The sequence below is a fragment of the Salmo trutta genome, chromosome 20, assembly GCF_901001165.1.
Source record: "Salmo trutta chromosome 20, fSalTru1.1, whole genome shotgun sequence".
In the NCBI taxonomy this organism is placed as follows: Eukaryota; Metazoa; Chordata; class Actinopteri; order Salmoniformes; family Salmonidae; genus Salmo; species Salmo trutta.
The window spans coordinates 20,071,742-20,094,278 of record NC_042976.1 but is presented as its reverse complement, the minus strand read 5'-3'; the positions used below and the strand labels follow the sequence as shown (position 1 = coordinate 20,094,278).

The 22,537-nt window shown below is 41.5% G+C and overlaps 1 protein-coding gene across 3 annotated transcripts in view; it reads left to right on the top strand.

Moving 5' to 3' along the window:
* znf385b (zinc finger protein 385B) overlaps positions 1-22,537 on the top strand; it is a 167,209-nt gene that overhangs the window by 115,122 nt on the left and 29,550 nt on the right. For all 3 annotated transcript variants that reach the window (XM_029702506.1, XM_029702507.1, XM_029702508.1), the window contains one exon: positions 6,351-6,496. In XM_029702506.1, coding sequence (XP_029558366.1) covers positions 6,351-6,496 — 146 coding nt within the window. The remainder of the gene's footprint in view (positions 1-6,350; positions 6,497-22,537) is intronic.

Sequence of the window (22,537 nt, the reverse complement as noted above, 5' to 3'; positions counted from 1 at the left end):
CACATTAATGTAGAAGTGTTCAGAAACATATTCTATTTCTATTTACAATAAAAGGGACTCCATTCATTTCTATTGGGCACAGCGTAATCTGAAACACAACCAAACCAAACCGCAAATATATCCAACAAGTTTGTAGAGTCACAAGCTTCATATAGTCATTGCATGCTAGAAATAAGGGGCCTAGTACTAAACCTTTTACAATGTAATACAATAAGTGAATTTGTCCAAATACTTAAAACATCTTCAAATATGGGGACTAGATACATCAAGTTCATTAATTTCTAAACTGTAAATAATATATGTATGAAAATACCCTCAAATTAAAGGTGACATTCTGTTCTGTCGCCTCATATGAAACATTTAATCTCAAATCCAAAATCCTGGAGTATAGAGCCAAATGTATCATTGTAGGTTCAGTGTCCAAATTAATACAGAGGGGAGTGTATAGACCACTGGCTCTAACTGGTGTTTAGTTTGATATTTTTATTGATTTAGTTGAAGACTAGTGAAAGAAAAAATGGTAAAAAGCTTTGAAGGTGAGGTTGGAAACTCAAGAGGGCTTATATATAAAACACAGACCTAAAAACACTAGATACAATATAAATACAATCCCGTTTCTTTCAATCAATTAAACAAAGAATACTAATTACAATTGAACATGAACATCAGTGTACAAAACAACCGAGTTGCTCTGTTAGTCTTTTGGTTGTTGGCTATTTGTGGCCGTCTCTGATCATTATTATTCTGGAGAGATAATCCAGCTGCTTTTCCCCCAGAAATTCACCTGATGTTTCACAGTAACACATGTTTAGAATTCTCCACTTATGAGCTCTCTGGTACCTAATAACCATTGATGGTACCGTTTCCCAGGTAACAGGACTTGGCTGTAATCATTCTGTTCTCTGAATATTGATGAGCCGTTTTGAAAGGACTTGAGCGCTAAAGCAAAAGTCAATATTTACCTCAACTCAAGTATATCTCTCTCAAATGACATATTCTAATGAATAGAACTACAGAACCAGGAACATTGGACAAACATCTAAACATACTGTATTTACAGTGCATATTATTGAGATACAATACTTCAGAACAGGAATCAAGTATTCGACATGGGTTCATCTGAAGTAAGCTCATTATTTGTATCAAAAGGCCAACACAGACAGGACATGCTCACAACACATTACTACACACACAGCTTCACTCTCTCACCAACACAGAAATCAAAAAACATGTGGACACCATTGCAGGTACACCATTACACACACATCAGTTCTTTCATCTAGTTGTAATGACTAGCCCTGGCCTGGACAGAGGCAGCTGGTGAGTGTTGTAGTGTGTGAATGAGGGGCAGGCAGGCAGTAGACTGGCCTCCAGAATCAAGTTTCCAGCAACCAAGCGGGATAGTAATTACTTCCTCAAGGAGCCTAACCTCTGACCTGTCACCCCTCCACGGGCCTTGAAGACCACTTTGTCATGTTGCTGATCACAGACTAGACAGACCCAGCAGCAGTGATGAGTGTTCTAGTGTGAGACTGTGAACAAGGGCCGGGCAAACAGGCCCTGGCGGAGGCCTTTGGCTGAAGTCTGGCCTCCAGCCTCCTGCTTCTAACCTCCAGGCAAACAGTAATGACCTCCTTAAGGTCCTAACCTCTAACCTGTAACCTCTAACCTGTCCCCTCCAAGGGTCTGGAAGACTGGGCCGACTGGTGGACTGGTCCTGGTAGAGGCTGCGATGGCTCTTCCGAAGAGTTACTATGCTGTTGTTCCCAAAGCTAATACCATGATTGTGTGCAAAATGGTTGTGGAAATAACTCACTGTTATAAATGAATCTGAGCAGTAGAGTCACGCTTCAGAGCACAATCTAGCCTGTAAGTTTATGCTTGAATACTTTTATTTTAGCTCTATCACATTGTGTTCAGACCTATAAAAGGTTTGTGACAACACAGTTGTGTTTGTTCTGATAAGAAATGCATCAAAAAGTGTTATTGGAAAAGAGAGTGCCCAGTGTTCCTGTTCTAGTGGTCTGCTGTTGTTCCTGGTAAGGCTTTGTAAACGTTAGCTCCGAATAAATCACTGCTGTGAACTGGGAGGCCAGTTTCAAATGTCTAGTTGGGTCTCGCATGTGTTTCTCATCAAGGTCTTTATTATGGGTTAGCAGAATGACCATCTTTGAGTACGTAGCAAGGTAAAAAAATAAGCTTTTCGTTTCCAACAATACACATTCTCATTGTAACAAGTCATTTAGATAGGCAGCTCAGTTGGTAGAGCATGTCGCTTGCAACGTCAGTATAGTGGAATCGATTCCCAGGACCACCCATACGTAGAATGCACGCATGAATGTAGTCATTTTGGATAAAAGCGTCTGCTAAATGGAATATATTATTGTTATGTTGTACAAGTTCTGACTGATGCAGTAATAATGTGGTGAGCGTCTCGGGTGTCATACATTGAGTAATGAGTAATAAAACAATCCAATGAAAGTCAAACCTGTTTAGGTCATTTCTTCCTGGGAAAAGGGATTTTTATCCTTTATTGTTTCACGACGTCAGACATAGTATTCTACCCAGTTATTTTCATGTGTTGTGGTGTTAGATTCAAGTGAATTAAACTACAGAATGTGTGGACATTAGTGATTTAAGGTGTGTGCCATAGTGTAGAAGGCCGTACTGAAGACGTTTCATTTTGACAATGAGAAGTGCATGGCATGAAGTTGGACAAGACAGTCTGGACAAAAAGTTTCACAACACTTTGACATCACATGAGCTGCAGTATGCACAAGTTACTGATTGTGTGATGCTGTTGTTTATTGGTTTCTTGGTCTTCGGGTTGATATGATAACTTTCATGATATTATAGGATTTTGCCTTTCGTAATGTTGGGGGACAGTTGTCAATGTTATAATAAATTGACAGCAGACGGGCAATTCCACAATAATGGAATTGCGCTGAGGCTCAGATTTTTCACTTAAAATGTATGCCAAACAAAAAGTATTGATTTCAGTTTTAATAAAACATACAACGCTATGCACAAGGACTACTTTTAAAAATGTACACTGAACATTTTACAAAAACATATTTACAGGGAGAACTGTGCCGATGCAAAATTTGCTAACAGAATTTTTATAAAATCTTTTTGTGCCCACGTTGTGTCCACATTTTCCAAAAGCTGTTAAATATCTGCTCAGTATTAAGATTCGACTGGACCAAATCTGAACAAATCATAGACGTCTATGTTTCACAAATAGAGTAGAGTTTAGTACAGTAGTGTACAGTACAGTAGAGTACAGTAGAGTTTAGTACAGTAGTGTACAGTACAGTAGAGTACAGTAGAGTTATGTTCAGTACAGTACAGTAGAGTTTAGTACAGTAGTGTACAGTACAGTAGAGTTATGTTCAGTAGTGTACAGTAGAGTTTAGTACAGTAGTGTACAGTACAGTAGAGTACAGTAGAGTTATGTTCAGTACAGTACAGTAGAGTTTAGTACAGTAGTGTACAGTACAGTACAGTACAGTCGAGTTTAGTACAGTAGAGTACAGTAGAGTTATGTTCAGTACAGTACAGTAGAGTTTAGTACAGTAGTGTACAGTACAGTAGAGTACAGTAGAGTTATGTTCAGTAGTGTACAGTAGAGTTTAGTACAGTAGTGTACAGTACAGTAGAGTACAGTAGAGTTATGTTCAGTACAGTAGTGTACAGTACAGTACAGTACAGTAGAGTTTAGTACAGTAGAGTTATGTTCAGTACAGTACAGTAGAGTTTAGTACAGTAGTGTACAGTACAGTAGAGTACAGTAGAGTTATGTTCAGTACAGTACAGTAGAGTTTAGTACAGTAGTGTACAGTACAGTACAGTACAGTAGAGTTTAGTACAGTAGTGTACAGTACAGTAGAGTACAGTAGAGTTATGTTCAGTACAGTACAGTAGAGTTTAGTACAGTAGTGTACAGTACAGTAGAGTACAGTAGAGTTATGTTCAGTTCAGTACAGTACAGCATTGCTTGCTCTTTTGGGTTTTAGGCTGGGTTTCTGTATAAACACTTTGTGACATCTGCTGATGTAAAAAGGGCTTTATAAATACATTATATTGGTTGATTGAGTACAATACAGTACATTATGGTTTGTAACTACTAGGATTTCTCATTGGTGCCAATTCAATTGCAGAAATTAACGATTTGGTATCGGAATTTTGAATTGTAATAATTCAAAATTGAAATTAGTAAAAACACTATAACTAATGAATAGGTCATAGGTCTACCTTTACTTGTTACTTCTATGAACTTTCATTATCATCCCTCCTCATGAGGGAGAGAAATATGAAAACATATTTTAGATATGAGGGTTTTTGGTAATGAAATTTCAAGGCATAAGGCAATATTTCTTTAACTTACAGAAGACAGAAACATTTATCCAGAACTAAATATAATATTATGTTGATAATAGTCTGCAGGGTTCATTACTTCAACGTGATTGTGTTTTGATGTATTTCTAATTTCCTTTTAAGACTTTTTCTGCTAGATGTTTTCTAAGACCACTTTTCCATCTGTTTGACCAGGAATCAAGGCCTTTTTCTCATTCCACATTTTTGGGATGGAAATTGGTTGAAAAAGGTATAATACATAACAAAACATAGACTCTTATCTTTCATTTGACCCCCAATTTGACATGCTCCTATTTACTTCACATGTTGGTGCTCATGGGTCCTTTTACATGGAAATGACCAGACACACAAATCAAATTATAAACAACTCAATTCCAAACAATTGAATTCCTATCACCTCTGGAAAAATCTAAACGTGTAAGATTTAGAGGTTCTAACCATGTGTCTCCCATGACAACACGATCATGAGACAGGTTATATTTGACAGTATAGTTTGCAGTATTACATTACATCTCTATATATTATATAAAGACAAAACCCTCAATAGATCTTCATCTCCATGTTAAACGTTAGTTTCATCCCAGTGATCTCCTGCATAGCTTTATTAAATCAAAATGTCTCTTGATGAATGATATATTTCTATGAAATTAGCTGGAAGAGTTTCTCTGCTGTGTCAGCGCAGGTCGATATTTTACGTTCTCTTGGCATCGAACACAGTATGATTTAGTATGAAGGGAAATTTGAAGCAATAGCTTGATGTTTCTTTTTTTTGTAAAATGTTGTTCATTTTGAATCTCTGACAAGAATATGAACACCTATTTGAAGTTAGTGTGTGTGTACGTGTGTCAGCACTCAGAAGCCTGCACTTGTGGATTTCTGAGATGGACTCACTCATCATCTCACATGCTATTAAATCTCTACTGAGATGAACTCTTGTATGCAGACACACACACACACACACACACACACACACACACACACACACACACACAGACACACACACACACACACACACACACACACATGCACGCACACGCACACACACACACATGCACACACACACACATAAAACATGCATAATATGGAGGGAAGATGAAGAGAAAAGAGCTTTGAATTCTGTGTTGATTATCTACAGTAGTGCATAGCTGGTTAATATCATTCTTTATTTTGGTCTGGCTCCATAGGCTTCTATGGGCATGAAGCTGTATGAAAGTCTGAAGTGAACTGGCAATAACCTTATTTTCCTTTGAAATGTACAAAGTAGATATACACAGATATGACTACAATACCAATGAACTGCCTTGCATCAGGTATGATCTGTTTCTGGGCTCAAGCCCCAGTCCCAGCCATAGAAGTATTCTCCTAGCTCCATTCCCTCTACCCCAACATAACGTACTGCATCATTCCTCCAGCCAGCCTACCTTCCAGGCTGACTCACACCCCAGCACGCACACACACACTCCACATCTTACCTCAGCCTATGAGCGCGTAGAGACGTTTTTCTGCTTAATTTAAGACATGATGAGTTACTTTCCACTATTCTCTGCCACAGCGCTCACAACAGCTACAGTGTACAGTTTATTTTCTCTGCCTGCTAGCTCCTCGTGTGTGTTATGTATGGTCCAAGTGCTATGAATATAATTTGTTATTTTTTTATTTAACCTTTATTTAACTAGGCAAGTCAGTTAAGAACAAATTCTTATTTATAATGACGGCCTACCGGGAAACAGTGGGTTAACTGCCTGTCAGCTCAGGGATTCTATCCAGCAACCTTTCGGTTACTGGCCGAACGCTCTAACCACGCACTAACCTGCCGCCCCTACATCATACTGCCCTCATCTGAAAATGTGTTAATATTTCTCTTTCTCTGTTTTTCTCTTGTCCCGACTCTTTCTTTCTCTTTCTCTCTCTCCTCTCTCTCTCATCCCTCTCCCCCCCTCTCTCTCTATCTAACTATCTCTCCGTCTCCAAAGGAAGTTCATGCCATAGCAACACACTGCCTGCGCTGGTGCGGAATCAGTCTCTGATGATGCAGTCCACTTTGGATATGAAACCCTTTATGCCCTTCCACCAAGTGGACACCTCCTCTAGTGTGGGACTCTTCCCTAATTTTAACACGGTAAGAAATTGCTGCTTTCATCTCGTTAGTAATGCTTTCCCAAGCCGGAACACCCCATAGGGCAGTAATCTCATTTTTCTGTAGTGTGAGGCAGATTGATGAACAGGTACAGACACTGGACTGGACACTAGTCCTTTCATCTCATGTATTTGTAGTATATTGTCACTATTATTGATCTTAGATTTCAGTATTGTTTCATTGCCAGAATCCTACTGTCTTTCTTTTCCTGATTCATGAATTCTAAATGGCTTAGGAGATTCTTCCTTTTCCCTTCACAAAGAATCTTAATGGCAAATGCACAGAGAAAGAAATGCAGTCCCACCATCAAGGCATCGATTCCAACCCTCCAAAACTGAGAGGTGGAAACAAAATCTATTCTTGCTTTTATCTTGCCAAAAACACATCTCATGCTGATAGTTGATGTGGCAGGTGTAAAAATGTCATGACCTGAAAAATCGACTGAGAGAGTTAGTCAAAGAGTTTCTATGCTTGTTTAACTCTGTGTTGGCCGGGCTGTATGCTCCAACCATAGAATGACTAAAACATACATTTCCATCCAACGTTTTGTGATGGGTGGACCGTTCTATTTCCATTTTATTTCTATGTCTCCTCCAACCTGCAGAGTCAGACAGAACAGTGTCCTGTTGAAAGGGACTGAGAGGTAGGCAGCAACAGGAGGTCTCACCTGCTCATGTCTGTGTGACTGTGATTCCCAGGCCTGCCATGGTCCGATGTGACAACACTCTTTGGAACAGTTAGTGAGAGCCTTGCCTGTAGTCACGGCAACCTGTCAGGAACACTCTGCCTCACAGCGCTAGTCTCCAGCTCAGACCTGGGTTCAAACACTACTCTAAATCATTTCAAATACTCTGTGCTTGACTGAAGTTGCCTGTTTCCATAGATCCAATAGAAACACCTGAAACATCCAAACCCAGTCAACCTGGCACTCCAGTCAAGGCTAGGGAAAATGCTCAATAGTATTTGAAAGATTTCAAATAGTATTTGAACCCAGGTCTGCTCCAGCTTAGCTCAGCTGAGTCCAGTGTGATTCCATTGGCTGAGACAAAGACACATCTAAACCAGACATAGTGGCTCTACTGCTGTCGTTGACTATTAAGTGGTAGTGCACTAAGTTGATGAGTTCATGTTGGTGAGAGTGATGTAGATTATATACACTGTGACTGTAATGATGACACCAACATTAAATATTGTCCAAAAGTTCATCTGGGGACATTTATTTTTGAAGGTATTTTGAAGAATAAACTCATTGCAGAATTACATTTTTTAAATTTACATTTTAGTCATTTAGCAGACGCTCTAGAGTGACTTAGTGCATTCAGTTAGTGCATTCATCTTAAAGGTGGGACAGCCACATATCACAGTCATAGTAAGTACATTTCCTCAGTAAATTAAGTCAGAGAGACCAGAGGTGTTGGTGTGTAGGGTTTGAGTATAGCCTAAAGGTAGGGAAGGGCAGTTCCTCTTGCTGCTCCGTAGGCAAGCACCATGGTATTGTAGTGGATGCAAGCTTCGACTGGAAGCCAGTGGAGTGTGTGGAGGTGCAGGGTGACGTGGGAGAACTTGGGAAGGTTGAACACCAGGAGGGTTGCAGCGTTCTGAATAAGTTGCAATGGTTTGATGGCACATGCGGGGAGCCCAGACAACAGCGAGTTGCAGTAGTCCAGACGGGAGATGACAAGTGCCTGGATTAGGAGCTACGCCGCTTCCTGTATGAGGTAGGGTTGTACTCTATGCAAGAGCAAGTCACTGCTTTGTTGTCTAGGGTCATGCCAAGGTTCTTTGCCCTCTAGGAGGGGGACACAGTGGAATTGTCAACTGTGATGGAGAGGTCTTAGAGCAGGCAGGTCTTCCCCAAATGGCAACCTATTCCCTATTTCCTATATATAGTGCACTACTTTTGACCAGAGCCCAATGCACTATATAAGGAATAGGGTACCATTTGGGATGCAGACTTAGAGTGTGAAATGCCTGGACAGGAAAAGCCCTTTCATTCTGTGATGTAGTAGCCTAGTCCCAGATCTGTATGTGCTGTCTTGGCAATCCCTATGTCATTATGTTTGGTGTGACATTGACAATAGGAGTGGCAAGACAGCACATACCGATCTGGGACCAGGCTACTACATCACAGAATCAAAAGGCTAGTACTTTCAAGAGGGAATCTTGATTGTAGTAGTCATGTTTCTGAAAGGGAGAATACAGAAAAGCTCCTCAGTGAGACTAGATAGGATTCTAATGTCACAGTCAAGCTTTGGAGCAAATTGTTGTTTTGTTGTCACTGCTGTTTTTTTCTAGTGTATTTCCATTGTTTGCACACAAATAAACAAACTGTAGAACCTCAATAGAATAAACCAAACGTATTCTAAATTCTGTTTCTGTTCTGTCGCTGTGTATTGTGCATTATTCATTACACTGTGGGAAATGTTGAAAACCTGTCATCTACCCTTAGAGCTCGTGCTTGCCAAGTCAAATAACTTATTTTCACACAGAGTAGGTTACCGCCAACACAGCACTATACTGTAAATAGCTATCTTCCTAAAGTAAAGCAGTGAAGTAAAGCTAATGACAAACATTAGCATGTGGGGCGGCAGGTAGCCTAGTGTTAGAGTGTTGGACTAGTAACCGAAAGGTTGCGCGATCGAATCATTTAAAATAAGAATTTGTTCTTAACTAGTTAAATAAAGGTACAAAAATACAAAACAGAAGGATGATGGATGCATCCTGTTCCCTATACAGTGAGGCCCTGGTTAAAAGTAATGCACTATATAAGAATAAGGTGCCATTTGGGAAGCAGGCTGTTATTAGCAAAATGGGGATTAACAGGTTCCAAACAACCACCTCATCACTGTCAAACGCTCACTAAAACACTTCTGCAAGCAGGCATTTCTAATCGACCTGGCCCGGGTATCCCGGAAGGATATTGACCTCATCCTGTCAGTCGAGGATGCCTGGGCGTTCTTTAAAAGTAATTTCCTCACCATCTTACATAAACATGCTCCTTTCAAAAAATGTAGAACTAAGAACAGATATAGCCCTTGGTTCACTCCAGACCTGACTGCCCTTGACCAGCACAAAAACATCCTGTGGCGGACTGCAATAGCATCGAATAGTCCACGCAATATGCAACTGTTCAGAGAAGTCAGGAGCCAATACACACAGACAGTTAGGAAAGCAAAGGCTAGCTTTTTCAAACAGAAATTTGCATCCTGTAGCTCTAACTGGCTACCCCAACCCCGGCCAACAGCTCCACCCCCCCCCCCCCCCCCCCCCCCCCCCCCCCCACCCCACCCCCCCCAGCCTAGACAGCTGCCCTGGGGAATTCCTGATTCTACCTGGATTTTGTTGGAGGGGCTTCCATTGAAGAACACCCTCTGTGTTCTGTTAGACTTTATCCACAATATAGCAGGGGTGTAAAGCCATAACACATACATTTTTGCAGCAACAGACTATGATCGATAATGTCAAAAGCCACATTGAAGTCTAACAAAACAGCCCCCACAATATTTGTATCACCAATTTCTCTCAGCCAATCATCAGTCATTTTGTATAAGTGCTGTGCTTGTTGAATGTTCTTCCCTATAAGCGTGCTGAAAGTCTGTTGTCAGTTTGTTTACTGTAAAATAGCATTGTATCTAGTCAAACACCATTTTTCCCAAAAGTTTACTCATGATTGGTAACAGGCTGATTGGTCGGCTATTTGAGTCAGTTAAGGTGGCTTTACTATCATAGGGAATTTTGCATCCCTCCAGGCCTGAGGGCACACACTTTCTATTAGGCTTAAATTAAAGATATGGCAAATAGGAGTGGCAATACCGTCCGCTATTATCCTCAGTAATTTTCCATCCACATTGCCAGACCCCAGTGGCTTGTCATTGTTGATAGAGAATTTTTTATAATTCTGCAGCATTAGTAAAGATATGATCAATACATGTTCATGATTTCATTCATGTACTGTTTGTAACTACCCTTGTAGTTTGATTCATACCAGGTTTCAGGCACTAGTTACAGTTTGAAGCTTTCTCCTGAGTGGGCAGCCTGATGAAAACCAGTCAATATTTAAATCACCCAGAAAGTATACCTCTCTATTGATATCACATACATTATCAAGCATTTCACACATGTTATCCAGATACTGACTGTTAGCACTTGGTGGTCTATAGCAGCATCCCACCAGCTACGGACAACAAACACAATTCATTTTATTGATGGCAATTTGAATGCACAAAGATACCAGGATGAGATCCTGAGGCCCATTGTCATACCATTTATTCGCTGCCATCACCTCAACTTTCAGCATGATAATACACATTCCTGGAAGCTAAAAATGTCCCAGTTCTGCCATGGCCTTCATACTCACCAGACATGTCACCCATTGAGCCTGTTTGGGATGCTCTGGATCGACGCGTACGACAGCGTGTTTCAGTTTCTGCCAAAATCCAGCAACTTCACACAACCATTGAAGAGGGGGGACAACATTCCACAGGCCACAATCAACAGACTGATCCACTCGAAGGAGATGCTGCATGAGGCAAATACTGTTCACACCAGATACTGACTGGTATTCTGATCCACGCCCCTAATTTTTTTTAAAGGTATCTGTGACCAACAGATGCATTTCTGTATTCCCAGTCATGTGAAATCCATAGATTAGTACCTAATTCAATTGACTGTTTCCTTATATGAACTGTAACTCAGTAACATCTTTGAAATTGTTGCAGGTTGCGTTTATAATTTTGTTTAGTGTAGATGTATTTTTCATGCTGTGAATCTTTTGTTGAGGAGGATAGAGTATGGTGTCGGAACATACAGTATGAGGTCTGATATCTGCATTGTTGCAGCATTACTGTTCTGTTCTGTAGTCACTGTACTACTGTGTACTCTGAATCAATAAACCTGTGAAGACAACACAATACTCTTCAGGTGTCAGAAACTCACGGTATGTTCAGGAATACAAAACCAACAGATGGTGAATTGATCTGTCGTTGTTTTCCTCTACAGCTGCTCTCAATATAAATTCCTTGAAACACAAAATGTAGCCTACTGGAAGAATGACTGCAACATAATATTTATGTCACGTGCAGTAATGTTATAGTGAAAAAGGAGTCTCTGCAAACTTCAGTCCGATGCAATGTCAGTGTTTTTATGAGCTAAGCTTTCAGTCTGTGATAACCATATAATTAGAATTCTATGGTGATAACCTTTGTCTGAGCAACATATGTTCTTACCTTGTACAGCGGCTTGCGAAAGTATTCACCCCCTTGGCATTTCTACTATTTTGCTGCCTTACAACCTGGTATTACAATTGATTTTTGGGAGGTGTGTATAATTTGATTTATACAACATGCCTACCACTTTGAAGATGCAAAATATTTTTTATTGTGAAACAAACATGAAATAAGACAAAGGCAATACTGCTTCAGCTCCTTCAAGTTGGATGGGGTCCGCTGCTGTACAGCAATCTTTAAGTCATACCACAGAGGTCTGGGCTTTGACTAGGCCATACCAAGACATTTAAATGTTTCCCCTTAAACCACTCGAGTGTTGCTTTAGCAGTATGCTTAGGGTCATTGTCCTGCTAGAAGGTGAACCTCCGTCCCAGTCTCAAATCTCTGGAAGACTGAAACAGGTTCCCTCAAGAATTTCCATGTATTTAGCGCCATCCATCATTCCTTCAATTCTGACCAGTTTCCCAGTCCCTGCCGATAAAAAAACATGTCCACAGTATGATGCTGCCACCACCATGCTTCACTGTGGGGATGGTGACCCTCGGGGTGATGAGAGGTGTTGGGTTTGCACCAGACATAGTGTTTTCCTTGATGGCCGAAAAGCTCAATTTTAGTCTCATCTGACCAGAGTACTTTCTTCAATATGTTAGGGGAGTCTCCCACATGCCTTTTGGTGAACACCAAACATGTTCGATTATTTTTTTTCTGGCCACTCTTCCGTAAAGCTCAGCTCTGTGGAGTGTACGGCTTAAAGTGGCCCTATGGACAGATACTCCAATCTCCACTGTGGAGCTTTGCAGCTCCTTCAGGGTTATCTTTGGTCTCTTTGTTGCCTCTCTGATTAATTCCCTCCTTTCCGTGAGGTTTGGTGGGTGGCCCTCTCTTGGCATGTTTGTTGTGGTGCCATATTCTTTCCATTTTTTAATAATGGATTTAATGGTGCTCCGTGGGAAGTTCAAAGTTTCAGATATTTTTTTACAACCCAACCCTGATCTGAACTTCTCCACAACTTTGTCCCTGACCTGTTTGGAGACCTCCTTGGTCTTCATAGTGCCGCTTACCTGGTGGTGTCCCTTGCTTAGTGGTGTTGCAGACTCTGGGGCCTTTCAGAACAGGTGTATATATGCTGAGATCATGTGAGAGATCATGTGACACTTAGATTGCACACAGGTGGACTTTATTTAACTAATTGTGTGACTTCTGAAGGTTATTGGTTGCACCAGATCTTATTTAGGTGCTTCATAGCAAAGGGGTGAATACATATGCACGCACCACTTTTCTTTAAAAAAAAAAATAGAATTTTTTGAAACAAGTTATTTTTTTCATTTAATCTATTTGGACTATTTTGTGTATGTATGTATTACATGAAATCGAAATAAAATTCCATTTAAATTACAGGTTGTAATGCTACAAAATAGGAAAAATGCCAAGGGGGGTGAATACTTTTGCAAGGCACTGTAAATGTTGATTGTTCATGTGCACCAGTGTGGGCTGGTGGGATGAGCTATAGGAGGACAGGCTTATTGTAATCGCTGGAATGGAATAAATGGAACGGCATCAAACACATCAAACATATAGAAACCACGTTTGACTCAGTTTCCAGGAATTCCATTCCAGCCATTACAATGAGCATGTCCTCTAGCTCCTACCACCAGCCTCCTCTGATGTGCACTTGGTGAGAGAGGTGCCAGACCGCAATGATTGAATTAGAATGACATTTTGTTTCCCATTCATCATATTGTCAAATGCATCCTGTAACAGGACAAGTGGGCTCGTGGATTCTGACACTATGTCTGACAACATGTTATTACTGTCATCACTGGTACTGTTAGGTAATTGGCAGTATGAGAGAGAGAGAGAGAGAGAGAGAGAGAGAGAGAGAGAGAGAGAGAGAGAGAGAGAGAGAGAGAGAGAGATGGGGGCTGAAAGAGAAAGAGAGAGAGAGAGAGAGAGAGAGATGGGGGCTGAAAGAGAAAGAGAGAGAGAGATGGGGGCTGAAAGAGAGAGAGAGAGAGAGAGAGATGTGGGCTGAAAGAGAAAGAGAGAGAGAGAGAGAGATGGGGGCTGAAAGAGAAAGAGAAAGAGGGAGAGAGAGAGACTTGCCTCGATTCCTCCTGTACATCATCCTCTGTCTTCATTAACTCATGGCAGTTAGTCAGTCAGGCATGCACAACTCTGACACACTGAGTGATGTAGCGACATGCTAAAGGGATTATTTATGATTACATACTGTATCTACTCTACAGTAGAGTACTCTATATTTTACCTGTTTTATTCATTACGTTTTGACATAGATTTGATCTCCATAAGACTAACCTGTATAAATAAAGGTTAATGTAAATATTTGCCTCGGCAGTAACATGTTGAAGTGGTGACAGACTGTTGAGGTTGTGAAGTTTATTTGTTTACCAGAATGATTTGCATTGAGGAGGTGAACAGGAGATGACAGGAACGTGTAATTGAAATGAATTGGACAGTGACAACCTGGCCCTGCCTGCCTTTAGCCCTGTCGTTTTCTCTGTCTGCTTATCACTGGCATTTAATTAACAGTCACTGAATGACAGTTAAAGTCATTTTTCTCGAGCTGTTTTGTTGGGTTGGGTTGGGTTGGTGTGGTACGGTGCATTGTGTTGTTTTGTGTAGGGTTGAAAATGCACAGTTGGAAGGAATACAATATAGCACCATACACAACAAGGACCACATACACAATTAGCATACACAATAACAATATAGCACCATACACAATATTGTTAATAACACATCACATGTTCAATGTTATTAGCGCCTACTTTAGATGTTTTATTCCCTTTGTCTTTGTGTCTCCTTATAACACTACCATGACCATGACGTTGTCAGAGTAATGACTATAGGTACACTGCATAAGTGCCCTCTTTAAGGTCTTCTGATCTGGAGGCTTAAATGATTCTCAGGTGCTGCTGCTGCTGCTGCTTACAGTAATTGAATCAAGTTGTATACTGTATGTGTGTGGATGGTGTGGGTGGGCAGCATCAAGCCTTGGCACTTATCCTGATATTAAAAGCCTTCTTATTAGTTAAAGGAAGGAGAGGTGGTGACCTCTAACTGGCTGTTATCCACCTGGCTTGGCTGAAATAACCTGTAAAGCTTGCGTCCCTATTCCTTAGGGTGCTTTTTAGTCGTTCATTTACATTTACATTTACGTCATTTAGCAGACGCTCTTATCCAGAGCGACTTACAAATTGGTGCATTCACCTTATGATATTGTTCAGTTTGTTTCATTCTTTTGGTTTTTATCTTATGTTTGTTGTGTAGTAAATATTTCAGTTTTTATTTTCATAGTTTTTTATTTGTTTTTTCCTGTATAGCACATTGCGTTGCATTCCATTTCTGAAATGTGCTGTATAAATAAAGCTTGGTTTGATTTGATTCCCTAGCTCTAAGGGCCCTGTTCAAAAGTAGAGCACTGTGTAGCACTGTCAATAGAGTGCCATTTTGGAGTGGAAGCAGCCTTGTACATTTTAATGGATTGGATGGCTTGGTGGTTGCTGGCTCTGGTCGTGTGGGTAAACAACATTGTGACACCACTACTGTGTGTGTGTGTGTGTGTGTGTGTGTGTGTGTGTGTGTGTGTGTGTGTGTCTGTGTGTGTGTGTGTGTGTGTGTGTGTGTGTGTGTGTGTGTGTGTGTGTGTGTGTGTGTGTGTGTGTGTGTGTGTGTGTGTGTGTGTGTGAGTGAGTGAGAGAGAGAGATAGGGAATGAGAGAGATGGGGGTTGGATGGAGGGACAGAGAACAGAGAGGGGGCATATAGCTCAGACCTTTTGTACATCCTCACGGAAGCACATGCAACACAACACGCTCTCTCTATTTGCGCTCTCTTTCTCCCCCTCCTTTTCTCTCTCTCTCCAGACTAGACAGTTCCTGTGAGCGCTTCAAAGAAAAGCTAATATGGAATAACTAATGACATAGGTTGAACGGTAGGATACAGTGAGGGAAAAAAGTATTTGATCCCCTGCTGATTTTGTACATTTGCCCACTGACAAAGAAATGATTAGTCTATAATTTTAATGGTAGGTTTATTTGAACAGTGAGAGACAGAATAACAACAAAAAAATCCAGAAAAATGCATGTCAAAAATGTTATCAAATTATTTGCATTTTAATGAGGGAAATAAGTCTTTGACCCGTCTGCAAAACATGACTTAGTACTTGGTGGCAAAACCCTTGTTGGCAATCACAAAGGTCAGACGTTTCTTGTAGTTGGCCACCAGGTTTGCACACATCTCAGGAGGGATTTTGTCGATATAGCGAAATCGTCATCCGAAAAGGTGGACCAATATGCAGCAGAGTTGGTGCTCATTCTCTTAATTTATTAAAGAAACGTTGAACACGGAAAAACAAGAAAACAATAAGCACGACAAATGACAGTTTTGCAGGCTAACAAAACACGCAATGCAAAAACAATCTCCCACAAATACAAGACAAACACCCAACTAATATAGGACTTCCAATCAAAGGCAACACCAAACAGCTGCCTTCAATTGGAAGTCCACCCCAATTAACTCAACATAGAAACACACTCACTAGACTACACATAGAAATACATAAACATAGACCATAACTCAAAACCCGGAAATAATAAATCAAACACCCTCCTAACTAACACACCACCCTGAACCACATAAAACAAATACCCTTTGCCACGTCCTGACCAAACTACAATAACAATTAACCCTTATACTGGCCAGGACGTGACAGTACCCCCCCCTTAAAGGTGCTAACCCCGGAAGCACCTTAAAAAAAAAAAAAAAAAAAAAAAAACCACAACCCCAAACAACAAAACAAATTTCCCCTCTACTAAAAGGGAGGGAAGGGAAGGTGGCTGCCGTCAACGACGGCACTGTGCTACACCCCCCTCCCCAACCCACCTATATCAGGAGGTGGCTCCGGTTCTGGCCGTTCCAGGCAGTCGGGCCACTCTGGCAGTTCGGGGCAGTTTGGCCAGTCTGGCAGCTCAGGGCAGTCTGGCAGCTCGGTGCAGTCTGGCAGCTCGGGACAGTCTGGCAGCTCGGGACAGTCTGGCAGCTCGGGACAGTCTGGGCAGTCTGGCAGCTCGGGACAGTCTGGGCAGTCTGGTAGCTCGGGACAGTCTGGGCAGTCTGGCAGCTCGTGACAGTCTGGGCAGTCTGGCAGCTCGGGACAGTCTGGGCAGTCTGGCAGCTCGGGACAGTCTGGACAGTCTGGCAGCTCGGGACAGTGTGGGCAGTCCGGCAGCTCGGGGCAGTCTGGCCACCCCGGCAGCTCGGGGCAGTCTGGCCACTCCGGCAGCTCGGGGTAGTCTGGCCACGCTGGCAGCTCGGGGCAGTCTGGCCACCACGGCAGCTCGGGGCAGTCTGGCCACCACGGCAGCTCGGGGCAGTCTGGCCACTCCGGCAGCTCGGGGCAGTCTGGCCACTCCGGCAGCTCGGGGCAGTCTGGCCACTCCGGCAGTTCGGGGCAGTCTGGCCACTCCGGCAGTTCGGGGCAGTCTGGCCACTCCGGCAGTTCGGGGCAGTCTGGCCACTCCGGCAGTTCAGGGCAGTCTGGCCACTCCGGCAGTTCAGGGCAGTCTGGCCACTCCGGCAGTTCAGGGCAGTCTGGCCACCCTGGCGACTGTTGACTGGCAGGCAGCTCTGACGACTGTTGACTGGCGGGCATCTCTGGTGACTGTTGACTGGCGGGCAGCTCTGGTGACTGTTGACTGGCGGGCAGCTCTGGTGACTGTTGACTGGCGGGCAGCTCTGGTGACTGTTGACTGGCGAGGCTGGGTTCACGCACTTGAAGCCTGGTGCGTGGTGCTGGTACTGGGCGTACCAGATTGTGAACACGCACCTCCAGGCTAGTGCGGGGAGCGGGAACAGGACGAGTCGGACTGGGTTGACGCACTTCCGGGTCCGCACAAGAGACAGGAGCTGGAAAACCAGGGCTATGGAGGCGCACAGTCGGTCTTGATCTTACCTCCTGCACAACCCGTCTTGGCTGGATGGAACTAGTAGCCCTGTACGAGCGGGGTGCTTGTACAGGGCAGACTGGGCTGTGCAGGGGCTTGATGGTAGCCGTGCGTAGAGCGGGAGTTGGGTAGCCTGGTCCTCGGAGGCGTACCGGCGACCAGATGCGCTGCGCAGGCATCCTCCTACCAGGCTGGATGCCCGCTCTAGCACGGCACCTGCGAGGGGCTGGAATAATGCGCACCGGACTGTGCGTGCGTATGGGTGAGATAGTGCTCTCCTCAGCGAAACATGGCTCTCTCCACCTCATACGCTCCTCCATATAACCACGGGTAGCTGGCTTCCGGCTCTTCCTATGCCTAGCCAAACTACCCGTGTGCCCCCCCAAAAAAAATTATTGGGGGTGCCTCTCGTGCTTATATGCCAGTCGTGTCCCTCGGAAACGTTCCCGGTCCATAACAGCCTTACTCCATGGGCCTTCTCCGGCCATAACCTGCTCCCATGTCCATCTCTTCCGATTGTCCAAATCACAATTCCTCTGCTCCTTCCTCTGCTGCTTGGTCCTGGGTTGGTGGGAGATTCTGTCACGCCTTTCTTCGTCGGAGGACGATATAGCGAAATCGTCGTCCGAAAAGGTGGACCAATATGCAGCAGAGTTGGTGCTCATTCTCTTAATTTATTAAAGAAACGTTGAACACAGAAAAACAAGAAAACAATAAGCACGACAAATGACAGTTTTGCAGGCTAATAAAACACGCAATGCAAAAACAATCTCCCACAAATACAAGACAAACACACCCAACTAATATAGGACTTCCAATCAAAGGCAACACCAAACAGCTGCCTTCAATTGGAAGTCCACCCCAATTAACTCAACATAGAAACACACTCACTAGACTACACATAGAAATACATAAACATAGACCATAACTCAAAACCCGGAAATAATAAATCAAACACCCTCCTAACTAACACACCACCCTGAACCACATAAAACAAATACCCTCTGCCACGTCCTGACCAAACTACAATAACAATTAACCCTTATACTGGCCAGGACGTGACAGTGACTATGGTCCCAGCTGCCTTGAGATCATTGACAAGATCCTCCCATGTAGTTCTGGGCTGATTCCTCACCATTCTCATGATCATTGCAACTCCACGAGGTGAGATCTTGCATGGAGCCCCGGGCCGAGGGAGATTGACAGTTCTTTTGTGTTTCTTCCATTTGCGAATAATCACACCAACTGTTGTCACCTTCTCACCAAGCTGCTTGGCGATGGTCTTGTAGCCCATTCCAGCCTTGTGTAGGTCTACAATCTTGTCTCTGACATCCTTGGAGAGCTCTTTGGTCTTGGCCATGGTGGAGAGTTTGGAATCTGATTGATTGGTTGCTTCTGTGGACAGGTGTCTTTTATACAGGTAACAAGCTGAGATTAGGAGCACTCCCTTTAAGAGTGTGCTCCTAATCTCAGCTCGTTACCTGTATAAAAGACACCTGGGAGCCAGAAATCTTTCTGATTGAGAGGGGGTCAAATACTTATTTCCCTCATTAAAATAGAAATCAATTTATAACATTTTTGACATGCGTTTTTCTGGATTTTTTTGTTGTTATTCTGTCTCTCACTGTTCAAATAAACCTACCATTAAAATTATAGACTGATCATTTCTTTGTCAGTGGGCAAACTTACAAAATCAGCAGGGGATCAATACTTTTTTCCCTCACTGTAACTAATGGTATACATATAATGGTAGGACAACTTACTAATGGCATAGGTAGAATGGCAGGATAACTAATTGTATATATAGAATGGTAGGATAACTAACTAATGGCATAGATAGAATGGTAGGACAACTAACTAACGGCATAGATCGAATGGTACGATAACTAATTACATAGATAGTATGATATGATAACTAATGGCATACATCCAATGGTAGAATAACTAACTAACGGCATATATAGAATGGCAGGATAACTAATGGCATACATAGAATGGTAGGATAACTAATGGCATAGATAGAATGTTACAATAACTAATGGCGTACATAGAATGGTAGAATAACTAATGGGATAGATAGAATGGTACAATAACTAATGGCATAGATAGAATGGTAGGATAACTAACTAACGGCATATATAGAATGGTAGGATAACTAATGTCATAGATAGAATGATAGAATAACTAACAGCATATATAGAATGGTACGATAACTAATGGCATATATAGAATGGTAGGATAACTAATGGCATAGATAGAATGGTAGGATAACTAATAGCATACATAGAATGGTAGTATAACTAATGGCATATATCAAATGGTAGGATAACTAATGGCATACATAGAATGGTACAATAACTCATGGAATACATAGAATGGTAGGATAACTAATGGCATATATAGAATGGTAGGATAATTAATGGCATAGATAGAATGTTACAATAACTAATGGCATACATAGAATGGTAGAATAACTAATGGCATAGATAGAATGGTACAATAACTAATGGCATAGATAGAATGGTAGGATAACTAATTAACGGCATATATAGAATGGTAGGATAACTAATGGCATAGATAGAATGATAGAATAACTAACTAATGGCATATATAGAATGGTACGATAACTAATGGCATATATAGAATGGTAGGATAATTAATGGCATAGATAGAATGTTACAATAACTAATGGCATACATAGAATGGTAGAATAACTAATGGCATAGATAGAATGGTACAATAAGTAATGGCATAGATAGAATGGTAGGATAACTAATTAACGGCATATATAGAATGGTAGGATAACTAATGGCATAGATAGAATGATAGAATAACTAACTAATGGCATATATAGAATGGTACGATAACTAATGGCATATATAGAATGGTAGGATAACTAATGGCATAGATAGAATGGTAGGATAACTAATGGCATATATCGAATGGTAGGATAACTAATGGCATAGTTAGAATGGTAGGATAACTAATGGCATACATAGAATGGTACGATAACTAATGGAATATATAGAATGGTAGGATAACTAATGGCATAGATAGAATGGTAGGATAACTAATGGCATATATCGAATGGTAGGATAACTAATGGCATATATCGAATGGTAGGATAACTAATGGCATAGATAGAATGGTAGGATAACTAATGGCATACATAGAATGGTACGATAACTAATGGAATACATAGAATGGTAGGATAACTAATTAATGGCATATATAGAATGGTAGGATAACTAATGGCATAGGTAGAATGGTAGGATAACTAATTGTATATATATAGAATGGTAGGATAACTAACTAATGGCATATATAGAATGGTAGGACAACTAACTACTGGCATAGATAGAATGGTAGGATAATGAATGGCATAGATAGAATGGTAGGATAACTAATGACATAGATAGTATGGTATGATAACTAACGGCATATATAGAATGGTAGGATACCTAACAAATGGCATAGATAGAATGGCAGGATAACTAATGGCATATATAAAATGGTAGGATAACTAACGGCATATATAGAATGGTAGGACATCTAACTACTGGCATAGATAGAATGGTAGGATACCTACCAAACGGCATAGATAGAATGGCAGGATAACTAATGGCATACATAGAATGGTAGGATAACTAACGGCATATATAGAATGGTAGAATAACTAATGGCATAGATAGAATGGTAGGATACCTAACAAATGGCATAGATAGAATGGCAGGATAACTAATGGCATATATAAAATGGTAAGATAACTCACGGCATATATAGAATGGTAGGACATCTAATGGCATATATAGAATGGTAGAATAACTCACGGCATACATAGAAGGGTAGAATAACTAACGACATACGTAAAATGGTAGAATAATGTTAATTGATTCTCTGGCCAAGAACAACTTGCCTCTCGATATACTGTATTTTTGTATTTGTTCTCTCTTCTGTGGAGTCTTGATCCCATGATTCTATGTGAGATGGCGATAGGTAGGAGAGATGGCATCAAATATGTAATGTGACCTAATATGTTATTATTCTACCGTATGTTAGCTGGCAATAGGTAGGAGAGAGAGCATCAAATATGTAATGTTGCCTTTGTTCAATCTCCATGTGATTTGGTAGTGGGGATCAGGCTCACGTCGAGGTGTCGGAAGCTTGTTGTTATTTTCTATGTACTGTAGGATGTTTGTCTGACTGCAGCAGTTATGATGAACTATGAATGAATACCATTAAAGACTACTCTAGGAATGTCTTGGTGGTCAAAACTTTCAAATGTATTTTTTAGTACAGCCTTACCAAAGCCCATGTGATATGTTATGAAATATTTTCCTACCTGGTGTTCTCTGAGCTACAGAGAAACGAGGTGTGTTCTCTCATGTATTATTAGAATAGTCACATTCACACTCCACACTGCCCAGGGTTAGTGAAGGCCTGAGCGAAAGGAGGGTTAGTTTTAGCCCAGTGTTAAGGATAGCCCTGGGCTAAGAACATGCAGTGTGAAAAGTACTTTTAACACATACCGTCCACTTATTAACAGAGGGTTCATTCACAAAGAAGGCCCAAGTGTTTTTTCTTTCAGTTTCAATGTGTTTGTGTAACTACAAGAGAAAGCTGTTATAAGCAAAAACAAATCAATGGAGGTGATTCATCTCCATTTCCATGATCCTGGAGTCCTTTACATGTGCTTTGTCCTCACAGTTTATCCTTAGTCATAGTTAATTATACACGCATGCTTTAAGTAAAGTATTCCCCTTTGTTCTTTTACCAGTCTGAGAATCTAATATGTCTTTAACACCTTTCTCTGGAGATGAGCGTCACTTGGTA